The sequence below is a fragment of the Aspergillus homomorphus genome (genome assembly GCF_003184865.1).
Source record: "Aspergillus homomorphus CBS 101889 unplaced genomic scaffold BO97scaffold_3, whole genome shotgun sequence".
In the NCBI taxonomy this organism is placed as follows: domain Eukaryota; kingdom Fungi; phylum Ascomycota; class Eurotiomycetes; order Eurotiales; family Aspergillaceae; genus Aspergillus; species Aspergillus homomorphus.
This window is the reverse complement of record NW_020291889.1, coordinates 644,497-667,845: the sequence shown is the minus strand read 5'-3', so window position 1 is coordinate 667,845 and position 23,349 is coordinate 644,497. Positions and strand designations below refer to the sequence as shown.

Here is a 23,349-nt window from a genome sequence, read left to right as displayed (position 1 = left end):
AGCTTGATCGACGGGCAGTTGGCGAGGCATTGCGGTGACCTGGGTTGTGTTGTGGGATGCTGTAGGAGTTCGGACCCATTTTCCCAGATCAGCCACCAGGCTGGGCCATGATGACTGGAGTCACATCATTTGTCAGTGGATATGATTGCGTGCAGCAAGCCGTTGGCTTTGATGGGAAGCTGGGGGGTGGGAGGTAGTAGTGGACAGTAGTGGAGGAATGATCGGAGACACAAAGTGAGGACGAAGCGGTTTTGTCCAAGCTCTTGTGTTCGGTCTGGATGTATACAGTAAGTAGCTTGTAGAGTAGAGAGAGTGATACTACTAGTTAGGTAGGTAGGTAGTAGGTATGTTGGCCGTATTTGTGTATCAGACGCGTAATGGTCTTGATGGTAATAAACGGGGCCGTTACCGAGCTCGTACCTTGCCTCTTTTGGTCACAGAGAGTGGAGAGAGCACGACCACTAGCGCCATCTGGGCAGGGCGATCATCCATCATTGATCCATGATTCTGCCAGATACAAGGATTGAAGTTGCGGTGATATATCAGATACTTCATCCCAACTCGTTCCAGCTTGTTTTTCATCAACCTCGTTCCCACTAAACCACTAACCCTCAGACCCCATCGTACATACCGATCTTTCTTCGCTCGGTCTCTTTCCAGGACAATCCCATGCAAGATATAACGCACGATTTGATAGTGTCTTCGATAGCACATGCCACCCGAGCCCACTCCACCGCATCTATCAGCAACTCTGCCGGGGTCCTTGTCTGATATGATAAGCTCACGAAGTTTCTTTCCACGGCTGAGAGACTGAGGGAAGAGGAAAACTACATCCGAGGCCCGCACCTACTATCCACCTTGATCGCAGTATTTTCTCGATCCCTCAAGCAAGCCCTCGATGCCTACTCGCAATTCAAAGCGCGCGTATCCCGAAAGTTTCCGTATACTACAAACCATGCTAGCCTCCGACCCGACTTCGCCCCTCCTGAGTTCAGTTGAAGAGGATACGGGTCCAGTCGGGATAACGTTTCACGAGGCAGTCCGAAAATCAAGAATGAGAGAGAGAAGAGGCAGCGACAAAACGGTAACCACAAATAGATCTACCTGCACACACTCTTGTCAAGTCAAGAGCAAGAGAGAGGGATATCGATTTTCTCTCTTGCTATAATTAAACTTCAATATATGCTGACGACGCAATGCACCCTATCAGCACCAGCGACGTATCCACGCTCCACTCCGTCATCGCGAGCAGAAATTTCTAATCAGCTGGCCAATCGCGACTGTCCGAAGCCTCCGGAGCTCAGATCAGAATGCAAACACAGTGTTGATTGACCCATTATCAAGGTTTTGTTGTAGGTTCCCTAGTTGGCTCTTGGTTTCGGCCCTGTTCGCTATTTTGGGGTAGGGTAGAAAGTATTTTCTTCGGCAAGCAGAATTGAAGTACAGTGTACCGGTCAGAAAGGTATTCTTGTAGAGACAGCCAGGTACAATGGTGCAACCGTTCCCTCATCGGACATTCCGGGTTGACCGAGAGAAAAGAGATACAACCTGTGTTTGTGATACATCTCAGGTCATTGCTTGTATGCGAAACACCGCCTCGAATAACAGTCACGAAGCCAAGCATGCCTGTCTTCTCCAAAGTTATAGGTGGTCGGTAATGTCTACGCGGAAGTGGTGGGCTCCTGTCAAGAAGCTCGGCCTCCAGTCACTGCAACCGACCGCCGAACGCTGAACGTTGGGACGGGACAATCATGAAGATCATGGGGCGAAAAAGCAACATCTCAAGAGCACAATGGAAAACCCCACATTCATGCAGGAATAAGTACAGGACTACGGCAGAGGGCCGGAATTAAGGAACTGGGCGCTTCGAAACATGATTTCATGTAAGATTTACCTTGCAAACGATCCATGATTCGCTTTCCTTCTCATCTCATACTACACTGTGTCGAATTCAATTGTCCCTTGCTTTTTCGGCTTGAAAGAAAGGGGTAGCAAGAGGAAAGTTGACTACTTTCGAGGTCAATGTCTCACAGACTTTCTCTTTGAATATGAGCGAACGACAACCGAGATTCTAGCTACGTAGGGTGGTGGTCAGGATATCCAATTCATGTAAGGAGACTCAGCGACGGGAGCCTTTCAGGAACCGACCAAAGATTGGCTGTCCCCCTTATCTGATAGTACTTTGCCGTACTGTACGCGGGATCCGATCCTTGTTGAGAAGGAGATTTAATGACGAATGGGAACCCCTCTCATGCTCGGTAGGCGTTGAGTCTACTTTGTGATCAGGAAACCCGTCAATTGCCAATCAGACAGAGAATCAGCGGCAAGATGTATACTGTAACGGCAGCGGCCCTAAGAAAGAGTGAAAGGCCTTGTTTCAGGATGAATAGTAATTCCTGTGCGACCTGAAAGCAGGGAAAGTCAATTCGGAGCGGCAACGAAATCTTTTCAAGGTTTCGATCGAGAATCCAATGGTGTGTTATCGTCTTCTTATAACACGCAAGCTGTTTGTTGACTGTCGTCGGGTTGAGGGCGGAAAGAATAAAATGATATATCATCCAAGGTCTCCTAGTGTCCTATCTCTCGGTACAAGTGAGGTCGGAGGTTTTTGATATCGGCTCATGTTCACTGCTGTTTTTCGCTTTCCCCCTTGCTTCCAAGTCGTTGGTTGTCTGCCTAATTGGTGGCGTTGGGACTCCTGGACAACTGTCAAATCAGAATGACATGTAATATGCACGGGCTCCACCACTAGACCAAGCTGGCTCCCCTCTCACAGTATTATTTACATGGCATCATAAGTGATAACCAAGTTCTTTCAGATTAGTACCAGGTGAGGACAATCTGAAAATTGCTAGTCTCGGTCGGTAGTTGCCAGGGCTATGAGCCAGACTCACATCATAACCCCAGCACGGAGTGAAAGAAGACTCCAAAATACGGCTAGCCCTCGCAGTATATAGAGAGAGATGCGAGGCTCAAAGCCTCGGCGACCGTTGGTTAGCCTGGAGTCTAGCTCCGATGAACGCGGCTCAAATCGTCTATCGTAAGCTCTTATTGGTTGTTAGCACAGTTTCATGCAGCTGGAGAGAAACGCCAGTCCAGACCGCTCGTCGAATTATAGGAATGGCTCTTTTCTCTACTTCGTACACGGTCCCGTCTTCTACCGTCAACATGAACCGTGATCAACAATGTATGTTATCCTGGCTACCCACTCTAAGTCAGTCACCGGTACCCAGCCCCCGGCCTCAAATCACAGGCTTTATGTATCTTTCTTTTCTTTTCCTTTTCTTTTTTTTTTTTTTTTTTTTTTTGTGTGTGTGATCGGAACATCCAGGAATTCGGCGTGATCGTGGTCTGTAGCGGCACGGGCCTCATTGCAACACAGCTCACATCGCTTGTAAAGTCCGACATGACTGAAGACCCCACTTGAGATGGCCACATACCTACTATATGAACCCAGTGACCAATGAAGCCTATTGTTTCTCATCGTAGGGTAGAAGCAGTTGGAGTAGACACCGTAAAATACAAGTGTTTGAGTCCATGCCGTTCCAGCGAAAACCGAGCTGAACAGTAACGGGGTATGCTCGTACATTGTCCTCAATTGGTGTTCAACCTGAGCAAAAATTGCCGCACATTTGCTTGGTACCTCGTGCGAATGTGATTCCTAAACAGAGATAGCAGTTCCGAGCCTCGCAGCATAAATCCTTTTTGCCATCAATGCCTCGGCCGCCACTGTCAGGTTTTCTTCCTCACTCAAAGAGGCGGTCGAAAACCTAGCTTAGCTTCTGATTCTGAAATCACATATTGTACGACCGTCAAGCACAGCGGCGATCGGAAATCGTTTTGTGGCCACACTGTAGCAACTGGGTTCGTTCCGATAGAAATGAACTTCCACATTGGGGTTTCATCTCAACGGTCCAATATGCGGTGTGACCAAGGCTTATCAATAATTCATGCACCTCAGGGTAGAAATTGGCTCAGCTCGCATATGTGTTCTTTTTGGTATGCATAAGAAGATTGGACTACCGCTGGGGGGCGGAAGACTATCAAGCAAAGCGCTTTGCCGATGCATTACCGCTCTATGTGATGGAGGCAAGACTGCAATGCTATGCTTATCAAGCCGAAGTCAGACATTCGAGATAGACTAGATTACGCAGCGTGCAGGTTCCGGGTATGTCTCATAGGCACATGGTCGGGGTCGGTGGAGTCTCGAAAGCATTGTACGTATCATATGCATTGATACTGCGGGCCCGCTGGGTCTAGCTAATTGGCTTGGTCGAACTTGCATGAGAGTAAGCTTATATATCACTTTTTAGCGGATCCATCAGCAGAAGACTTGGCTCAGGTGGTGATATACATTGTCTGCGAACCTCATTCCTGACGGGAAAATGAAGCGCGCTGGCCGAGCAAGTGGGAAAAGGAGGCTTGGTACGGGATGGTAGGAGGGCAATCGCCATCTGATTGGACTTAGGCTTTGAAGGTTTGGTTAGACGATCTCCTCAACAATATAAATTTAGATCGGAATATCCCGCAGAGGAAGTCTAATCACTCACGCATTCACCGCTACCATTTGCTCGGACTCCCAAGAAAAGTGGCAACTCTATATTCTCTCTTCCGTCCTCTCTATGCCATTCACTCCCCAACGAGCTCCAAAGTGGATCAAGTTTTGATGCCTCAGTGTCGCTAGGCGGTCTTGTCTGTCTGCACAACACGGATTGGCCGGCCGGCGATGAACGGTCGAGGTTCTGGTCTTAAGACAATGCATATTGCCTGTATGCCGGGAATGAATATCTGGAGACCAGTGCTCTGTAATATCATCCGATCCCGGAATATTGGTGCCATTGGAGACAGGAATTGCGAGTTAGAAGCTCGACTTTAATGGAGTGATCATGATAGAGGGGTGAGATAGAATGAAAACAGCCCCCTGCATAAAGATCCGATGATTCCGGGTGTAGTAAAGTAGAGATTAGACGAGACACGGTTTGTGTTCCAGGAGGGATAGTAACCTCGGGTGCCCACCTCAACTATGTGAGCACCCTGACCTAGTCCGTACCTCCATCGACTCGCCACAAAGCCGGGATAACTATAACTCTCAGGGTTGGCCTGACAGGCATCCCTGGACATGCGATCGGACTCCACTACAGTAATTGAGTAACTGTGGCTGATACACGGATATCTCCGTAACATGCTACTGCAGGACTTCGTAGAGTGTGGCCATAAAGCGGAGATTTAGACAAAAGACGCAAGAGCCTCCCCATTAGGGTGACATTTGGGTGACAAGGCAGCATTCGATATGGAAGGACCGGCTTCACCTGCAGCCGCTGTCAGAGATCAGTAGCCTCGGTAGACACGGTGGGGACACAATCTCGATTAACCAGGAATCGGGTTCCATCATTAACCTCAAACAGAGAAACGTGGCAAAGGAAAAGTACATCATGCGAAGGAGGTTTCACACATGCTCTAGAGCGCTGATTCAGTATGCGTAGCCATGTTGTCTTAGTACTTCTGGCCTATAGTAAAGCTTGAACTTATGCAGAAATCTTTGAATATTTGGGCGGACTGGAGCACTCAGGTACCGAGCTATAGACTATCGTTTAATCCGCAAGATTCAGAATAGACCAGGATGGCTTAATCAGGCCAGCGAAGCTACGAAAGAGACAATTAGTATCCAAATATGCAAAACCTCCAGAGGGGGAAATGGCCCAGATACAGGCTAACCCGACAGAAACCGCTGTATCAGTGACACCAGAAAGAATGTGCAAGGCACCACCGGTGAAGACAGCAACTGGTACACCTGCCGTGTTAGGAAGAGAAGATTCTGAAGAATCGAAAGAGCAGTCAATGGCTCTAACGAAAGGGGCAGAGGAAGCGAGTGACATATAATCACTAAAATCAGGTGAATTTGAGATAGCAGCAGCCGCACAAGGCCCGGCTGTTTCGGTCAATTGAGGTGAGTCTTAGCCAGACAGTAAGCTGCACAAACAGGACTGACACCTTCGATGAGGGTCGAGGCTTGTTCCGGAATAAGGCCAGTCTGGCTGGGAGTAACGGTCCGGCCAAGCTGCGTGTATATGTTTTGAAGGTGCGGAGCTGATTGATACCACAAGCACCGTAACTGCTGCTGCTGCCAATAATGGTATTGGGATCGCCGTTATACACATGGTATCATAGACACTAGAGCTGCTGGAGCTCATTTGAGTGGCGCTCACGGCGAAAGGCTGAGTAGATGCTTCAGTTCAACGGCGGTAGTGATATCAATTGCTGCGACTTCCCAAGCTTTCAGTCAGAGCTGCAGCGACAACTATGGTGAGTCTGTCGTATATATAGTCGTACATCAAGTGATACTGCGAGCAGAAGCTGAACAGACTTTCACTGGAGAATGACAAAAGTAGCCTTGACCACTGCAGTAGCGTACATGGTAGACATGACTGGCTCCTTAGTCTGGACGGGCGGCCGGGGGGGTTCCAGAGTTACAAAGGGCTTTTTCGCAAGAAATCACCCCGAGTTTGTGAGTTTTGAAATGATATTCGGCTGCTGATATCCGCTGTTGCCATATGGCAGGTGGGAGTAGATACAAGCACCGCCTCAGTAGTAGTATAACTCTGCTTGTTGCTCGCTGGCCAGTTTCGAACTGGTGAGTGCAGGCTGTAGAAGTTGACGGCCTTGTATAGAAAATAATCGAAGTGGTCATTTGAGCAGAAGCAGTCGCTGTGCGAATTGTATTAGTGAGAACGGTAGTTCCCAGTTCCTAGAGGAAATGCTGTAACGACGAAATCATGGCCCCCCGCTCATGCATGCTGACCAAAAGCTTCCTTGCTAAATCTGGGAGAGTCGCCGGTTTACAGTATAAAATACATGAGAACCAACTGCAGACACCAGCCCCCACAATCATCATCACCCTCTGAGCACTCAGATCTCTCTGGTGATGCGCTCATGCTCGTCTCCCTGTTAGCACGATGCAAATGCGGCTGCATCAATGCGTCTGCAGCACTGCACATCTCACTTCTGTAAATGGGAAGAAAGGCATATAAGTGTGGCTTCCAGTACTTAGGCCTATGCATTTGGAATCGTCATCATTAATTCTTATTTCACTTGCAAGATGAGCTCGTCGGAGGGCAAGGACCCGTCTTTGGTTACTACTAGCCTCTTGACAGTCTCATTCATCTTTCCTATTTTCGGCACCCCTGCGGTCTGCCTTCGCATCTATGCCAGTCTTCACAAGTCCAAGCAGATATTCTTGGATGGTTGTATTATCATCTTGGCTCAGATCTGCGCCTGGGGCATATCCATCGATACCTTTGTAGCAGCATCGATTGGAGGAGTCAACTATACTAAAGGCGATGTTCTCTCTGCCACTGTTGCTTTTCTTCGGGTACGCTCTTTGCCCCATACTAATCAAGGATGACGTATCACTCATTCATGGTCACAGGCCCTTTGCATTGAGGGATTTCCGCTGGCCGCTAGTTTGGCTCTAGTGAAGATATCTATTCTGCTATTTTACGCACGGATCTTCGTCATCCCCGGGTTTCGCTTGGCAGTTTATTCATTCGTCGCCATCATAGCAGCTTGGGCTATTGCCATAATCATTGTAGGAAGACCTATTCCGTGTAGTGAGAGGATTCTGACTGAAGATGTAGGCTCAACCCCTGTGTGAAGACCCGATTACCGCGGCCTGGGATCCCTACGTCGTCAACCCCCTTCGCTACAACTACAACGCCTTTTCCGAGGCGTTCGCGGGCATGAGCATGGTTTTTGATATAATTGTACTGTGCTTTCCGATAGCCTCCGTCTACAATCTGCAGATGTCAGATCGCCAAAAGATTCAAGTCCTGGGCATCTTTTGGCTGGGCCTGTTGTGAGTATTCTTTATCCTCCTTGCGGTCCAGTGACTTTCCTTGCTTCCTCCATACAAGCGCCACAACTCCAAGTGGCTGACCAACGCTGACACATTCTATGACATAGCTGTTGCATCTCCTCGGCCATTCGTTTCTACTACATTTACATCGACATTCACCACTCTGTCGCCTCAACTAATGTGAGCAGGTACTCAGTCGTGACGACGGCATTCATCTGGGGTACAATTGAGCCCAATGCCAGTATAGTTTCACCTTGCTTACCGCTGTACGGAAACCTGGTCGGAAGCGACAAGGGGCTGAGATACTATTTTAAAAGCTTCCTCAGCCGTCTATCTCTACATAGTGGTACCGGGGGGGAACAGGGTCGGGGCGCGTCTTCCAAGCAAACCGACTCGGCAACCGAAAGCCCTCATGAGTTGTACCGTCCTCAGCGACGGGAATGGCAGAAGCTGGGCATTAAACAACCTCACGAGACTGACATTGAGCTGGGGCAAGCGGCGATGGATGATCGTGTACGGAATCGCAAATGCAAATTATGGTCACTCAGAGCTTTATACAGCAAGATAAGCCTTCTGTGTAGGTATTATCTTTGAAGGGGGGGCATGGCAAATTCCTCACCCAGGCATATGTTTAATAAGATACACTACAAAATAATGAGCAAGATCACACATTCATTTTTTTTTCAAGCACTTTATCATGCATCTCTAAAATTCCATGTCACTGATCAAGTATAATACCCCTTCAAGCACGTCTGTAACAGCTCACATGATATAATCTGCCTTTTTTTAAACTTCCTAAGTAACGTATTCATCAGTCTCACTAAGACTAGAAGAGCAAGTTCATTTTTACTCCCCTCCCTTTCTACTTCCCAACGATAAGAAGGAAGCCCAAAAACCGAACAAAGCGACATGCTTGTCCTTCTCGACTCTGTTTCCGGGGCAAATAATAAGACTTTACATGCTCCCTGCTGTGGGACAATTCAGTTTAAGTTATTTATTGATTTAGGCAACGAATGGAGTCCGCGTGTGGCAGCCACGCCAAGTGTTCCTTGTCCCGAGATTCAGGGCCAGATTCAGGGCCAGAAAGAGGGGTAAGTCATGAACATGTGTACGGCCTAGTCGTTTACGTATCTTGGGTCTTATCTCTACTGATTCGACTCTCTCCGTGGGGCCCAAATTGCAAATCAGGTTCCAATTCTACAGTGGGCAGTCTCATCTTTGGCCAGCGCAGGGCAACAAGAAATTGTGAGTCTGAAGAACTACGCGCTCTTGACCTCCTTGTCCTGCAACACCTTGATGACCCTCTGAACGGACTCCCGGGCCATCATCGCGTTCTGCCACTTAGTGAAATGGGGGAACTCGTCGGGACGCCACACCTGGTCACCCTCTCGTCCTCCCATGAAGAAGGCGATCTGCATGTTCCACATGACGAACGCCAGGTCCGCGTAGGTGCACTTGTCGCCCACCAGCCACTCCCGCTCCTTCAAAACTGAGTCCAGCACCCCGGCCACACGCTTGACCTCGGCCTCGTAACGCACCTTGGCGCTTTCGGGCGACTCGCCGTAGATCTTCTCGTGGAACAGGTTGAACCTGTAGATGGATATAGTTTAGCCCCGCCCCTTTTCCTCCCCCTTCCATGCGAAGGTTGGCGCCGGACGAAGGGTTCTCTTACTCACCATGCGGATTGTCCAAAGTATGGCCCTTGTCCGGAGGCCTGGAAGTAGGACCATTGGATCAATTGGTATTGTTCCGGAAAGCTGGCGTAGGAGAGCTTCCGGTCCTTGTCGTAAGTATCAATGAGGTACTGCACAATCGCGCCGGACTCCCACAGGGTGAGACCGGTATTGGGATCGATGATGGCTATGGAAAATGTTCAGATGGCCGAGAAGCCTCGAAAATGCAGGATCTCCCTCTTTCTCTCTCATCACATACCGGGAACTCGGCCGTTGGGGTTTACATCTGTGAAGGGCTTGGTTTTGAGATCCTCGAGCTCCACCCAAGAGCTTTCGTAAGGAAGGTTCAGCTCCTCGAGAATAATGAGCACTTTGGAGGGGTTGGGGACTTGGTCTGTGTTTTTTTGGATTTGATCCCATCAGTATCGCTGATTGAGTAAAAGGGAGGGGGGGGAAACGTACTCCTCCAGAAGAGCTTGATGGGCTTCAAGGAAGTCATGGTTATTGTTGTTTTCTTGGTGAGATTGAAATTGTGATTGAAATCAGGAGGCGCAGGGCAGGACATTGACGGATCGTCCATCCATCCATCCATCAATTCATTACTTTATGTGTAAAACCAAGAACCAACCCCCTCCTGCGGCAAGAGCCGAGATGGAACGATTAGGCGGGCGGAGGGGACGGGGCCCGGAGGCTGTGCCTGGCGGCCCGCACGTTCCCCTCTCTTGCCCATCTTACGGGTGGGTGGGCGGGACGCAATCCTGGATATCGAATAGGATGACGGGAAGCCCTAAATGAGCTGAACCAAGCTCAGAATGGCTAACTAACTAGTTATTTACTGGCTACTTAGTCTTACGGACTCACGGAGTACTCCGTAACTAGTACTGAGAAAGAAGTCGGTAGCGGGCTGGTTACCTCAACTGGTGTAGTTTGACCAGTAAGTTTTTTATAAGCAAACAAAGAGACAAAGAAACACACACACACACACACACAGACAACACAGACAGACCGGGGGTATAATGAGTATAGGCTAAGCAATTAGGTTGCTACCGTATCTCTTTCGCCTGTGCAGATGGTCCGTTGCGGATTCGCACTGGGATATCGTATAGTACATACAATGCAAATACAGTACAGAGGAAATCGTACACATGATATAGTACACAGAGTACATACAGTACATACAAGCATGCTTAGTGCTTACATGTTTCCGCAGTCACTATGTATTAGCTTAGTTATAATAGATTATAGCTAGCTGTTTCTGGAGGAGGTGATCTTGTACGGAGTAGCTTTCTGCTTTCTTCTCCTCTATTCCCCAACCCCCCCCCCCCAAGAACTTCCAGCCATAAACACATACTGTGCCAATCTTCGACCACTTACAATGGCTGTTCTCGGTATTCTCATCCTCCTCTTCGTCCTCGTAAGTTATTCCATCCCCATTCCCCCCTCCCCCAAAGACACAGCAGCAAAAACTTAAACACCACGCAAACAGTACCTCATCACCCAGGTCGTGTATAACCTCTATCTTCATCCACTGTCCAAGTATCCCGGTCCTCCTCTGTGGCGTGCATTCCGGCTCCCCTTTCTCTTAGCCAATATCCAAGGCCAACTCCCCCACCGCATCCGAGACTTCCACGCCAGGTATGGGGATGTTATCCGCGTCGCCCCGGACGAACTGTCCTTCGTCGACCCCCGGGCCTGGCGCGATATCTACCTCTCCGACCGCGAGTTCGTGCGTCCGCAGCAGTACAAAGATCAGCCTCCGGGGAAAACGGCGGCCAATCTGATCGCCTGCTCCGAGGCGGAACACGCGCGCCTCCGCAAAGCTCTTGCCCCCAGCTTCTCGGAGAGGACCGCCATGCAGCAGGAACCCATCCTGCAGAGGTACATCGACCTCCTCTTCCACAAGCTGGATGCGCAGATTCACGATGCCTCCAGCACAGCCGCCGAGGTCGACCTGGTGGAATGGATCAACTACCTCGCCTTCGATGTGATCGGGGATCTCACCTGGGGTAGCTCGTTTGGATGTCTGGAGGGCTTGCGCTACCACCCGTGGGTGCAGACCGTCAGTCAATTCAAGGCCGCCATTATTGTTGGGGCGCTGAAATTCTATCCCCCTCTTCATCGTCTGCTCATGGCCAGCACCCCGGCGGAGGCGCTGAAGCCGGTTATGGAGATGTGGAAGGTCACCGAGACGAAGGTAGCGGAGCGAGTGGCGGCGAGCACTGCTGGCGCTGCTGCTGCTATCACGCGACCCGATTTTGTGGGAACGATGCTCGCCTCCCAGGCGATGACGCAGGAGGAGATCGAGGTCAACGCGATGCTGATCGTCGCGGCGGGAAGTGAGTCGATTACGACCGTGCTCACGGGGGTGATCAACCATCTACTACAAAAAGAGGAGCGCACCAGCCTGAGCGAACTAGTGACTCTACTCCGCCGCACATTCTCCGCCGAGCACGAGATCACCGCGACGAGGCTCAAGGCGCTCCCGTATCTCGACGCCGTGCTGATGGAGGGCATGCGGCTCTGTCCCACCATCCCGGATGCGATGCGGCGCCTAGTGCCCCGCGGGAGCGCTATTGTTGCTGGACAGACCGTGCCCGCGGGTATTACCGTCTCCATCCCGCCCTGGGCGGCATACCGCGCGGGGCGGAACTTCACCAGCCCCAACGAATTCGCGCCCGCCCGATGGTTGGGCGGCGACGAGCGGTTCCGCACCGATCATCCCACGCGGGCCTTCCATCCCTTCTCGCTGGGCGCCCACAATTGCCCCGGCCAGAATCTCGCGTGGATGGAGCTGCGGCTCGTGCTCGCCCGCTTGCTGTGGCGGTATGATCTCACCGCCGTCGACCTCCCCGTTTGGGAGAAGCAGGGCATTTGGTGGTTTTGGGATAAGAGTCCCGCGGTCGTCCGGATTGCAACAGCCTCTCGTTGAGCAGGACGTATGTCGCTTTGGAGAACTGTGGACATGCGTGTGCTTGTCATCGAAGAAACCAGACACGAACTACTGGGGTGGAAGTTGGTAGGAATCGAATCAGTGAGCAGGGCGTTGGCGAAAGGTCTTGGCGTAGATATCATCGAAAAAGAGATCAGAAGATAGATGTCAGTTGAAGACGATCTTTGAATCATCAAATAGAATTGACTTAGTCTACTAGAATCTCAGTAATTGAAGAAATTTGCTGGTAGTCGTCTACTTACTACTATTCTACAGCTGAGCAGACGGAAAAGCCCAATTTCCAATATCATGTTCCAACTTAACATTTCTAGAGAATCAGAAAATATAGATAAACTAACGGGACTATGACTGAATAAAGGATATCCTTTCAATTATACATAGTCCAGTAGGATTATATAAACTATATATACAAGCTTAGATAAGTACTTAGAACAACGGTTATTTTATCTAGCAGTTACTTCTAGAGTAATTCGCGGTTACTTATGGATTACTCAGGATATATACTTTTGCATTCCCCATGCTCCGGGCTGCTTAGTAAGTCAACAGGGGCGACCTAAAGCGGATATGGAAAGTTGCTCGATTTCCGCAGGAATCCTGTTCACTTGTGTGAACAATAGATAAGGACAGTGCGCTGTGGAAGAGTCACAAACGTGGTCTGCGGTCTTTTTCTGAATCCTACACAATCAATCCAGTTACTGCGAAGTACTCATGCTTATCTGTGTGCTGTTGGATCCGAAAAGGTGCAGACGACCGCTTTCTTCGTTCAGCTCACCGCCTGCCGGACTGCCGGTCTTTCTCCTGTCTTACTCAGAGAAATACGGGGAATTCCTTATCGGCATTTAATGATCAATCAATCTTAACAAAACCTCCATAGACATCTACAGATATAGACTCCATAGTACAATCAACCGGACAGCAAACCTTCTGAATGAGCAAGGCAGCTATGACGTGGAATTAATTTTCATGCGGTGACATAGTTACTCCTAGCGAGCTGCACGTCTTCCCTAAGAAGTATGACGGTGTTGGGCCTCCTTGCTTACAATGGAAGTGTTGCTCCCCCTCTCGCAATCTTTCGGTGGGTTGATCAACTTGATCGAGGCAAAGAAAAGAAAAGGCTCCGAATCGGCGGCTATCCGTTGTTGGTTAAGTGGACACCGGAGGCCGAGAGCACGTGCCCCGACAAGGCCAGCTCCGAAGTCCGGACCCTCAATCTCCTTACAACAATTGGTATTATCTAATATCCACCCCACCTTTCCTTCGTCCGTCCCGCCCGCTCTGTTGGCTTTCCATCCGCTGGGGCATTTACTAACTAGTCCGGACTTTCTTCTCTCACTCTTTCTCTCTCTTTCTCCCTCCCCCCCGCCTTCTTCACTCTTCCTACCTCCTTTCCCTCTCTTTTGCTGTCCTGTTCCTTTTGCATTGGTCCGAGGTTTGTTAGACCCTCCTTCTTTGTGTCATCCGCCTCCTCCGTCTCGTCCTACGCGGTCTGGCAGTCCCCGGCGGATCCAGAGAGCCAGCGTAACGATCATCAGCAGTCGGATAGCGTTCAATAAGAGATACCCTTTGCCTTGGTATCATTCTACTTGTCTGGGTCACTTGGATTGAATCCCATATTCGTCTTTGTAAGTCGAACAACCTGAGGAATATTTCTTCCTATTGTCCATGGCTGTTTATTTAGGCTTCCCCACCGCCTCCCCTCCCCCAAATGCCTCAGCGACGCCACAATTATTCTAACTCATACGTTTGCCCACCCCCCCCAGTTGACACTACACCATGCATATCAAAGAGAAGCTCTCCCAAAATGAGGCTGCCGGGAGACCAGGCATCTCATTCGAGTTCTTCCCTCCCAAGACGGCTCAGGGTGTGCAGAACCTATACGACAGAATGGATCGCATGCATGCTCTAGGTCCTTCTTTCATCGACATCACCTGGGGAGCAGGCGGCCGCCTGTCGGACCTGACTTGCGAAATGGTCAACGTTGCCCAATCGGTGTATGGCTTGGAAACTTGTATGCATCTGACATGTACCGACATGCCCGTCGAGAAGGTGGACGCTGCGCTCCAAGCGGCTTACAAGGCTGGCTGCACCAACATTCTGGCTTTACGTGGAGACCCCCCACGTGAGAAGGAGAATTGGGAAGCCACAGATGGAGGGTTCCGTTACGCAAAGGACTTGGTGAAACACATTAGGGACAAATATGGCAACCACTTCGACATCGGCGTCGGAGGTTACCCTGAAGGGGCGGATGACAACCCGGACGTCGATCTTCTGATTGATCACCTCAAGGAGAAGGTCGATGCCGGTGCTTCATTCGTCATTACTCAAATGTTCTACGACACGGACAACTTCATCAGTTGGGTCAAGAATTGTCGGGACAGGGGCATTTCCGTGCCTATAATTCCCGGTATCATGCCCATCCAGACGTACGCTGCGTTTATCAGACGTTCTGAATGGACGAAGATTCGCATTCCGCCGGACTGGTTGGAAGCCTTGGAACCCGTCAAGAATGATGACTCTGCTGTCAGAAACATCGGTAAGCGCCTCGTCGCAGATATGTGCAGAAAGCTCCTCGCGAGCGGTCTTAACCACCTGCATTTGTGAGTCCACCCTTGTTTCCATGCTATATTCAACCGTTTCTTACGATCACATCCAGTTATACCATGAACCTTGCACAGTCGACACAAGCAGTTCTTGAGGACCTCAAACTTTTGCCGTCTGAAGAGACGCCACTCCAGAGGGCCTTGCCTTGGCGGCCGTCGCTTGGTCTCAATCGCAGAGGGGAAGATGTTCGCCCCATCTTCTGGCGGAATCGCAACTCTTCTTACATTGCTCGCACACAGACTTGGGACGAATTTCCCAACGGGCGCTGGACCGATTCTCGGTCACCCGCCTTCGGCGAGCTTGACAGCTATGGTATTGGTCTCAAAGGCACAAACGAGCAAAACATTAAGCTGTGGGGAGAACCCAAATCGCTGCGGGACGTCACCCATATCTTTCTCGATTTCCTGGAAGGCAAGCTGGCGAGACTGCCTTGGAGTGACAGCCCAATCACCGCCGAAGCCAACGCCATTAAGGACGATCTTATCGCGTTGAACAAGAAGGGTATCTTCACCATCAATTCGCAACCGGCCGTAAATGGTGTGAAATCCTCCCACCCGGTGTATGGATGGGGTCCCAAGAACGGCTATGTCTACCAGAAGGCATACTTAGAGCTTCTGATTCCTTCCTACCTGCTTGACGATTTGATCGCACGCATCGAAAAGAACGGTTATCTCACATATCATGCTGTTTCGAAGAACGGCGATTTGCGGACCAATACTAACGATAGCCCCAATGCCTTGACCTGGGGTATTTTTGCGGGGCGAGAGATTGTCCAGCCTACGATTGTGGAGACAATCAGTTTCTTGGCTTGGAAGGATGAGGCATACCGCCTCGGTGAAGATTGGGCTAAGTGTCACGATGCTTCCAGTCCCAGCAGAAAGCTGATTCAGTCCGTTGTGGACGACTGGTGCCTAGTCAACATCGGTAAGTGAAGTGTATGCGCCCTTTTTATGGCTATGACTAATACTCTCTATAGTCAACAACGACTTCCACAACACCAGCAGTCTCTTCGACCTTTTCAAGGACCTGACCGTGAAGGATCTCGACACCGAGGTTACTGTCGAGGACGGTCAAGTTAAGGGCCACCAAAACGGAGCCGCAAACGGAGCCATCAACGGCACCGTGCCGAATGGAACCAGCACTGAGCTTCCACTCAGGAATTAAGGCTCTCTTCAATCTCTTTTTCAAATGCCGCTTTCAACAGGCATCGCGACGGGCCCCCACCCGCAGTCTACGATCATGCTATGCACTCCTATATGCATCCATTCAACCCATCTTACGACTACTTAACTAATTTCAACACTACGACAACTACACTTACACCTAATTCAACATCTATCTATTCTCAACGACTTACACCCGCGGCCCTGAGTCAGGAACCCTCGGGCCACAACAAGCAACTCAACGAAACGTTTAATGGCGGCATGAATTGAAGACCTCTCAACGATTTCTTCTCTGAGCGATTCTTATGATACTTCAACATGACATCTTATCTTCTCACTCACAGTCATCTCTTATTATTTAACATATACCCCTCGCATGGCATTTTTTTGCGTTTTGCACAACAACCACCAATCCCGCGTCGAGCATGGAACTTCAACGTTTTTTTCCTTTTCATCTATTCTCCAAGATAGAGCTCGAAGCTTTGGAAGACACCAACCTGTCTTCTTTTCCATTTATTCTTCCCCAACCTGTTCAAAGAGCGCTTCTAAACAAATTCAAGACTGTGTGGCAAATTCAATTTCTCTGCTTACGCACGGTCACGACTTTCTCTCAAATTTCAACACACAAAGGTAGGGTATAAACGGAACGAAAGGAGTTGGGTTTCGAATTTCGGCGTATCCTTTTCAACATGGGATAGGGAAAAAAAGACGGACCATAAGATGGAGTCAGTCAAGAACGGCTTTTTTTCGTTTTCATTTTCATATCCCTCCACTTGGTCTTCTCCGACTCTAGTCTCCACCGGATACACACCCATACACACACACGCATTGTTTTGGCCACCTTGGTTCGAGATTTTGTGCTTCCCTGCCCTCAATGAGGACCATGCATCTGTTATTTTCTGGGGAGGGATTCATTTCGGCTAAAAAGTTTCTTTTTTTTTTTTCACATTATATTACCCACGTGTTGCGGAGGCGGTGGTACTTACAGCTGTCGATTTAGGCCACTCGGTCCTGAGGGACTTATGGCCCGTCCACGACTGGCATTCCAGGCGGAATGAAAGGGAGAATCAAACCCCCATCTGCCCATTTCCCTTCTCGATATCGACTAGAAACCATATCGAAAATACAGTTCGGTCAACTGATAACTATACCAAACCGCGTATCTAGTCGGCGACTTTTAGACCACTGCCTGCCTGCCTGCCTGCCTGCCGGCCTCCCTTCGTCGTGTACAGACATAGACACAGACAGATAGATGAAAAGCTTTACAATCATGGATAGTGTGTAGTGTGCTAGCATCAGAGCGCCCAAGACATTCATCTGCGAAGGGGTTATTACACTCAGGAACAGGGACGTCGCCCATGCACGCCAATGGAACTACAACTACTGCAAAAAAGAATCCGTCAAATCATGAGAATACAGCATACAGAGTTTGTTCATATTCGTACGGTAAATGACATCGAGTCGCATAAGAATGGGCTGCAGAACGAGGGGGAGGAATCGCGCAAAACACAACCGCTCGATCGATCCGAGTCATCCATCCGTGAGAGGTAGTCCGTTTATTGACAGAGTCAAAACACGCGCAAAAGCCCCCGTGAAGCACCATATCGCCGGGGATCCATTCACCAATGACGCCGGAAATAGACACACATACACACTCCTTCAAACATGGAATGCATGAGCAGACACTCTATAATATAGTACAAGCCTCACCACGCCGAGTATATCAACACAACGCCCGACCCAGCGCCCCGAAAAACCACGCAAACGGCTTCGCGAACCATATGACCCACGTGCTCACGAGGACGACATAGCCCGCGGCTCGACCGATGATCATCATGAGGAAGCCCAGGGTGACCACGTACAGCGCTGCTTGGCAGTGATCGATCAGCGAGTGGACGAGATCCTTCTTGGACGGTCTTGGCCAAGTGCCGGTGGAGTTGTACAGAGAGAGGAAGGCTAGGAAGTTCTTGAGAACCAGGAGACAATGCTCTATCATCATGAGAATGTTATCGAAGGCAATGCGGACCAGCACCGGTTTGTTATTACGATTCGCCATCATTTGGCTGTACAATTGATGGATCTGTACTGCCGATTGTATGAGAGCATCTCTCAAGAGAGCCCATAATGCCTGATCGTCGGTTGTCTCTGCCTTGTTGTCGGGTCGTTCCGTACTGGTCTCGGGTCGCTTCGCTGGGTCACCAAGGATATCAGCATTGAAGTCAGTGACGTTGAAATGGAATGTTCCTTCTTCTCGAGGTGTTTCGTAGACCTGCTGCCCGTCCAGTTCGGCGACTTCGCAACTCTGAAGTTCGCGAGGCGAGAACCTCTCTTCCGATCCATCTCTACTGATAGAGTTCTGGGGAGATATATCGGGTCCGGAGGATGTATTCCCGATGTACGGCGATATATCTGGGGCGGCTGATGAGGTTGCCGCTTGCGGGATATTCTCTTGTGCGAATGATGGGCTTGGCTCGGGGGGAGGTTCGAAAACACCCCGAGAAGCCATTGGTGGCGTGTTCCCACTTCCAGGTGCCAGACAAGGTGGGTGATTTTGTGGGGGGTGAGGATTACTGCGTGGAAGACTGCTCTGACTTTCTATTGTAGCCTTCGACATTCCGGATGTACGGATGAACCCACGTATATACTTTGGCTTGTCTGACGTTCGGCGCTCGGGCTCTGTGCCCCGAGGTTTGACGGTGGGTATCTGTGTTGGTGACGTTGTCTTCGGGGATACTAATTTTGGAGACGGCGTTTTCGAGGACGTCGTGCAAGCTGCGTTCTGTCGCTCCCACGAGTTTTGCGCCAGCGTCAGTCGCCTTAGACTTGCCGTGGATGGTCCCGGCTGGGTCTGGAATTTCGTCCGAGTGCCTGAGATGATCTCCCCTGCCGCTCGGGATGTGGGTTCCTCTGTGTCTGGGTTCTTTTTGGCGTGAACTCTTAGGTCTGTCATGGTAACCATAGTGCGTGTGATGGTGGGTGTGATAATGAATACATCGTCGGACTTGCGGCTCGGCCTTTGCTCGTGAGTATTTCTCGTCGTGTTTGCCTGCAAATCCCGGTTTTCTTTCAAGGGAGGTTTCGTAGAATGTTCTGCCTTCTCCGGCAGACGACACTTGGTGTCCTTGCACATCGTCTTGGGCAACTGCTTCGAGCATTGGGCAGGATTCAAATTCTGCGAATTTGAGCTCCGCTCTTGCGGAAGGGCCACCTTCCCCTGGGCTGCTGGTGTAAGGGCGTGTGTGGTGACTCTTCTTCCTTCTTTGGGTATCCTGGATTTGGGACCTGGAATATCGATTACCCTGGGGCGTTCGTCTGTGGTCGAAAAAAGCAAAATCTCGTCCGGGTTCTTGTCGTTCGGTCCGTTGATTTCCTTGCATCCTAAAAAAGAGCCATCGGGGTTCGCTGCAAAAGGCTTGTTGGTTAGCTGCCCAGGTGACTCTTCCCAAATTGTGCTGAACCGTGGCTTTCCAATCTCGTCAGGACTATAATAGCGGGGTGGTTCACCAGTGGATTCGCCATCATTGTTCTCATATGAAGGGGGATCAGGGCTCGGTGCCTGGCCATCCATTCCGATCATCGTCTTCTTCTCGCGCGGTTCGCTGGGGATAATCTTGTCCTCGGGGGTGGTAGTACGGGGGCTTGGAAGCGTCTCAGGATCAAGCATCGTTCCGCCCTCTTTGTGAACTCTTTCGATGCTTTGTTGAAATTTGGATATTTGCTGTGCATTTAGATGCAAGGGATTCGGTTCTCTTGCTGACGGCATGTTGACAACAAATCGATCCTCCCAGTCCGTCACAGAACTTGCGGGTGCTGAAACCGGTGATATTGGGTATGATTGTTCAGATGAGTCGGGGGTCGCATCTGTCTTTTCGGACGTAGTTGGCGGCGTGGTCTCAGGAGCCGGTAAGCTCGGCACTTGTTCTGCAGTATTTGGACGTTTTCTCTGTCCTACGGCATGGTTGGAGTCGGCTCTCCATGAATTTGGACCAAGGGAAAGTCGACTATCGAGGTGCAGATTTGGGACGTCCCTCCGTAAGCCGACAGGTCGTGCATGCAACTTGTCATCCCGCGGTACACCTCCCGTTAATCTCATTTTGTAATTAGCGATCTCCTGCCTTGGCGAAGTGGCCAAGGATACGATCTTCCGGTAGGCCTCTTGGTAGTACTCTTTGTGCTTCTCCTTGCTGCGTAACGGTGCTGGTATCTCTCTTTCAAATCTGTCTCGTACCTTGCGCCAGTATTGATCGCCTCCTTTATCTGTGTTTTTAGGCGGGACAAGCGATAACGCCCCCAGAGATCTCTTGGGCCGCAAAATTCGATGGGCCTCTTGCTCCTTAGGTGCGGGTAGGGGAAGCTGCGATTCAGCGTTGCCTTTCACCTTGTCGACGGGCGATTTAGGGACTGGAAGCTTGGTGGGCTTTGCTCTTCGTGCCGCGGTGTCCGTCATGGTCTTCGAATCTTCGGTCTTGGGGGGTGTAGGATGTTCGGTGCGCCGAGCTGAGAGTCCTTTGCCCTGCACCGGTGGTTTTGCTGCGTCATGGGGCCTTGTACGTTTACCACGGGGGTTTCGAAGTTGCAGCATATTTTTGCTGCTCGGTAGGTGTAAGGAGTGCTCCATCTTCAACCGCAACTATTATAGAACATCGGGCAGCTTCAGGCCGCGTCAAGACATCGACCCATTCCCTCGGAGACGAAGATGATGTCGAGATTATTGTTTCGAGTGCAACGATTGACGTGGGTTCAGGGGTACGGTGTGTTGGACGAAAGTGAAGTTCGTCGGAGCCAGGGGAGCATCATGCAAGAAAGGCTGGGGAAATCACCACTTGACGCGTTCTGCTGCTGAGGAAATGCTAAGGGATAATGGGTGTAATGATATGGTCGGAATGTTGGACGGCCAAGGCTCGCCTCGCTGAAGAATGCGCGAACATACGGGGCTGACCAATGCGGAATGCGCAACTCCGACTTCTGATACCACTTGGCATGGAAGCTGCACGCAGGTCCGAGTTTCAGTATGCTCTCTTTTCCGTTCAGATTGGGAAGGCGAATTCGGAAATGACGGCACTCGGAAGTCCAGCAGCATGTCAGGTGCAATGGAGTTAGACATGCGACCTCCCAAGACATGGCAAGACGATGATTTCCCATCGCAAACAAGACAAAGCTCAAGTACACCAAGAGGGATTCTCCGATTGCGGAAAACAGAAAACATGATGTACAGTGGCTGGTTATTGGGCCTCCATTCCGGAATATGACTGGAAATCTTTCACGCCTTTTGAGAAAAGCATATCCCAGAAACAAGGAAATAATCACGATTGAATATCATATGAACACACTAAACGCCGTACCTGATGCTTAAGAGAATGACAGACCACAAATCGCCATGTGGCAAAGTTGCTGACATGATTTGTACAGGAAACGAATGTTTTTTTTGGCTGCCAACCCGGGCAAGTGAGAGAGGGACATATAGCGAATGATTACAACAAGAAATGAGTTGTTTCACGGCGTGCGCCAACTTGACTCCGTCTAGGACCTGGCGTGGCTGGACTTTCGCCGCCAGGCACATTGCTCCGTTTGAGTGGACTTGATTGTCTCTTCACTGCGCTTGTACCGCGCTCTTTATAGAAAAAGTCCCCATTACTTTGAAGCCGGCGATCTAGATTCGCCGAGACAGACTTTCTGAGGGGAGAATTGGCGTGTGAATAAACTCCGAGGCTACCTCCATCGCCTGTGCCTGTTGGAGTTCGTCGAAATTGAGGTTGCCGTATCGATGAAACTGGGTTGCGGACAACAGGGGAAGCGTCTCTCAGATGACTAGGGGTTTGAAGGGTGGTTGAGCGATATGTAGGACCACTAGGTGTAGCCGCTGCAGATTGTTGCCCGGACGAAAATCCTTCGGGGTCAATGTGCTTGATATAGTTCGGGTTCGGGCTTGTCTTGAATCCTCGGTGAATGACGAAGGTCGGCGTGAACGTGTCGACCTTATTGTGTTTGACATCGGCATCGGACTCGGAAAACTGAGTTCCCACATCCCTCATCAGAGGCTGTGTCCGCGGATGCACAAATTTGGTGTCATATTCCCGGAGAACCTCTTTGTGAACCAACATAGAGTCCTTGGCCTGCTGCGCATAAGATGAGGACAGGAATGTCATCTGCACTGAAAGCAGAGCTGCCAGGAAGATAGAGGTCACGATGGTCACGCTGGGGCGAGGATCGGACAGATGAGTCGGCAAGAAGAGCCAGTAGACTAGAACGTGACCGGGGCTGAACAGGCAAAACAGACGGATGCAAATCGGGAGGGGGTCCCACACCGCAAGCTCCCAAACATCGCGTTGAGCATCCGGGTGCGCTCTCGATTGTGCCGATCCAGAAACCGCCTCGGCCAAGTATCGCAGAGGCGATGCAGTGACGGGCGTCGAGTCGACTCTCACTCGATGCGCGGATGGTGTCGCAGGGGCACGGTCAATCGAGGCTTCGAACATGCGATAGTGGCGTTTTCGATAGAAGGTATAGAAGGCGTTGAACGCGGAGAAAGTCGTGAGGAAATGTACGATAAAGGATGCCTATTGAAAGCCAGATAAGTATCCAGCCCAGCTTCCAGCAACATAGAAAACAACACGTACCAGCCAACTCAGCCAAGGTGTGCTTTCATCGTCACCAAAAACATCATCTATAGCTTGACTACCACTTGTCTGACTATTGGCTCGCGCTATGAGGAAGGTCAAGTTCAGCAGCACACCAAGCGGCAACGCCCAGTCTTTCTCAAACTGATCCCAGTCATGAGTATCAATTTCCTCAGAGAGCCACAATAGAAAGTCCAAAGGGTTCAGGTACGATGCGATGCGCTCTGCCAACGGTCGGCGGCGAACGAGCCGAGGCATGGTGGAGGTGGCAGAACTGCAAGGTATGTAGAATGCTGTGAGAGTGACAGGTCAGAAGAGCATATACTCGGTAAAGGAAAGGCGTAAAGAAGCAGGTTGTGGACTAACCAAGCTTGTGGTAATGTGATCGAGTCGAAGCCGCAAGTTTTCCTCCCGGTTGTAAACAACAATCGGGGATGGCGGCCAGCCCCGCTTAGATAAGCAGACACCGGGTTTAGTATGACGACGTTTGAAT

At 50.3% G+C, this 23,349-nt stretch overlaps 7 protein-coding genes across 7 annotated transcripts; 3 read left to right on the top strand and 4 right to left on the bottom strand.

Annotated features, from left to right (window-relative positions):
• Window positions 1-7,096: 7,096 nt before the first annotated feature.
• Window positions 7,097-8,446, top strand: BO97DRAFT_410812 (uncharacterized protein; the record flags this gene model as incomplete). The annotated part of the gene is made up of 4 exons (XM_025696150.1): window positions 7,097-7,369; window positions 7,427-7,585; window positions 7,635-7,852; window positions 7,960-8,446. 4 exons carry the CDS (start codon window positions 7,097-7,099, stop codon window positions 8,444-8,446), a joined length of 1,137 nt encoding a protein of 378 aa, XP_025555575.1.
• Window positions 8,447-9,036: 590 nt separating this feature from the next.
• BO97DRAFT_402830 (glutathione S-transferase family protein) lies at window positions 9,037-10,153 on the bottom strand. The gene is made up of 4 exons (XM_025694597.1): window positions 9,988-10,153; window positions 9,785-9,919; window positions 9,529-9,712; window positions 9,037-9,442 (listed from the first exon to the last, which is right to left on the bottom strand). The coding sequence occupies exons 1-4, from the start codon at window positions 10,115-10,117 to the stop codon at window positions 9,112-9,114; spliced, it is 780 nt and encodes a 259-aa protein (XP_025555574.1). The 5' UTR covers window positions 10,118-10,153; the 3' UTR covers window positions 9,037-9,111.
• A 747-nt stretch (window positions 10,154-10,900) lies between these two features.
• On the top strand, window positions 10,901-12,592 carry BO97DRAFT_440196 (cytochrome P450; the record flags this gene model as incomplete). Its single annotated transcript, XM_025698053.1, has 2 exons — window positions 10,901-10,939; window positions 11,012-12,592. The coding sequence occupies 2 exons, from the start codon at window positions 10,901-10,903 to the stop codon at window positions 12,452-12,454; spliced, it is 1,482 nt and encodes a 493-aa protein (XP_025555573.1). The 3' UTR covers window positions 12,455-12,592.
• A 1,424-nt stretch (window positions 12,593-14,016) lies between these two features.
• Window positions 14,017-16,428, top strand: BO97DRAFT_133656 (methylenetetrahydrofolate reductase (NAD(P)H) MET13). The gene is made up of 3 exons (XM_025690059.1): window positions 14,017-15,072; window positions 15,129-16,000; window positions 16,053-16,428. Exons 1-3 carry the CDS (start codon window positions 14,249-14,251, stop codon window positions 16,238-16,240), a joined length of 1,884 nt encoding a protein of 627 aa, XP_025555572.1. The 5' UTR covers window positions 14,017-14,248; the 3' UTR covers window positions 16,241-16,428.
• Window positions 16,429-17,962: 1,534 nt separating this feature from the next.
• On the bottom strand, window positions 17,963-20,974 carry BO97DRAFT_382873 (putative NTP binding protein; the record flags this gene model as incomplete). The annotated part of the gene is made up of 2 exons (XM_025693329.1): window positions 18,733-20,974; window positions 17,963-18,648 (listed from the first exon to the last, which is right to left on the bottom strand). The coding sequence occupies exons 1-2, from the start codon at window positions 20,855-20,857 to the stop codon at window positions 17,963-17,965; spliced, it is 2,811 nt and encodes a 936-aa protein (XP_025555571.1). The 5' UTR covers window positions 20,858-20,974.
• Window positions 20,957-21,578, bottom strand: BO97DRAFT_133661 (uncharacterized protein). The gene has a single exon (XM_025690060.1). The coding sequence runs from the start codon at window positions 21,443-21,445 to the stop codon at window positions 21,056-21,058; it is 390 nt and encodes a 129-aa protein (XP_025555570.1). The 5' UTR covers window positions 21,446-21,578; the 3' UTR covers window positions 20,957-21,055.
• On the bottom strand, window positions 21,456-23,238 carry BO97DRAFT_382872 (Nur1/Mug154 family protein). The gene is made up of 3 exons (XM_025693328.1): window positions 23,223-23,238; window positions 22,857-23,149; window positions 21,456-22,796 (listed from the first exon to the last, which is right to left on the bottom strand). The coding sequence occupies exons 2-3, from the start codon at window positions 23,112-23,114 to the stop codon at window positions 21,711-21,713; spliced, it is 1,344 nt and encodes a 447-aa protein (XP_025555569.1). The 5' UTR covers window positions 23,115-23,149; window positions 23,223-23,238; the 3' UTR covers window positions 21,456-21,710.
• Window positions 23,239-23,349: the final 111 nt, after the last annotated feature.

Coding starts and splice junctions, on each gene's coding strand:
- BO97DRAFT_402830 (XM_025694597.1), bottom strand. CDS start 10,117: ATGGATGGATGGATGGACGATCCGTCAATGTCCTGCCCTGCGCCTCCT. Junction 9,713..9,784: donor CCCCAACGGCCGAGTTCCCG/GTATGTGATGAG, acceptor CATTTTCCATAG/CCATCATCGATCCCAATACC. Junction 9,443..9,528: donor TACTTTGGACAATCCGCATG/GTGAGTAAGAGA, acceptor ATCCATCTACAG/GTTCAACCTGTTCCACGAGA.
- BO97DRAFT_133656 (XM_025690059.1), top strand. CDS start 14,249: ATGCATATCAAAGAGAAGCTCTCCCAAAATGAGGCTGCCGGGAGACCA. Junction 15,073..15,128: donor GGTCTTAACCACCTGCATTT/GTGAGTCCACCC, acceptor GATCACATCCAG/TTATACCATGAACCTTGCAC. Junction 16,001..16,052: donor CTGGTGCCTAGTCAACATCG/GTAAGTGAAGTG, acceptor TACTCTCTATAG/TCAACAACGACTTCCACAAC.
- BO97DRAFT_133661 (XM_025690060.1), bottom strand. CDS start 21,445: ATGTTTTCTGTTTTCCGCAATCGGAGAATCCCTCTTGGTGTACTTGAG.
- BO97DRAFT_382872 (XM_025693328.1), bottom strand. CDS start 23,114: ATGCCTCGGCTCGTTCGCCGCCGACCGTTGGCAGAGCGCATCGCATCG. Junction 22,797..22,856: donor CACCTTGGCTGAGTTGGCTG/GTACGTGTTGTT, acceptor GGCTTTCAATAG/GCATCCTTTATCGTACATTT.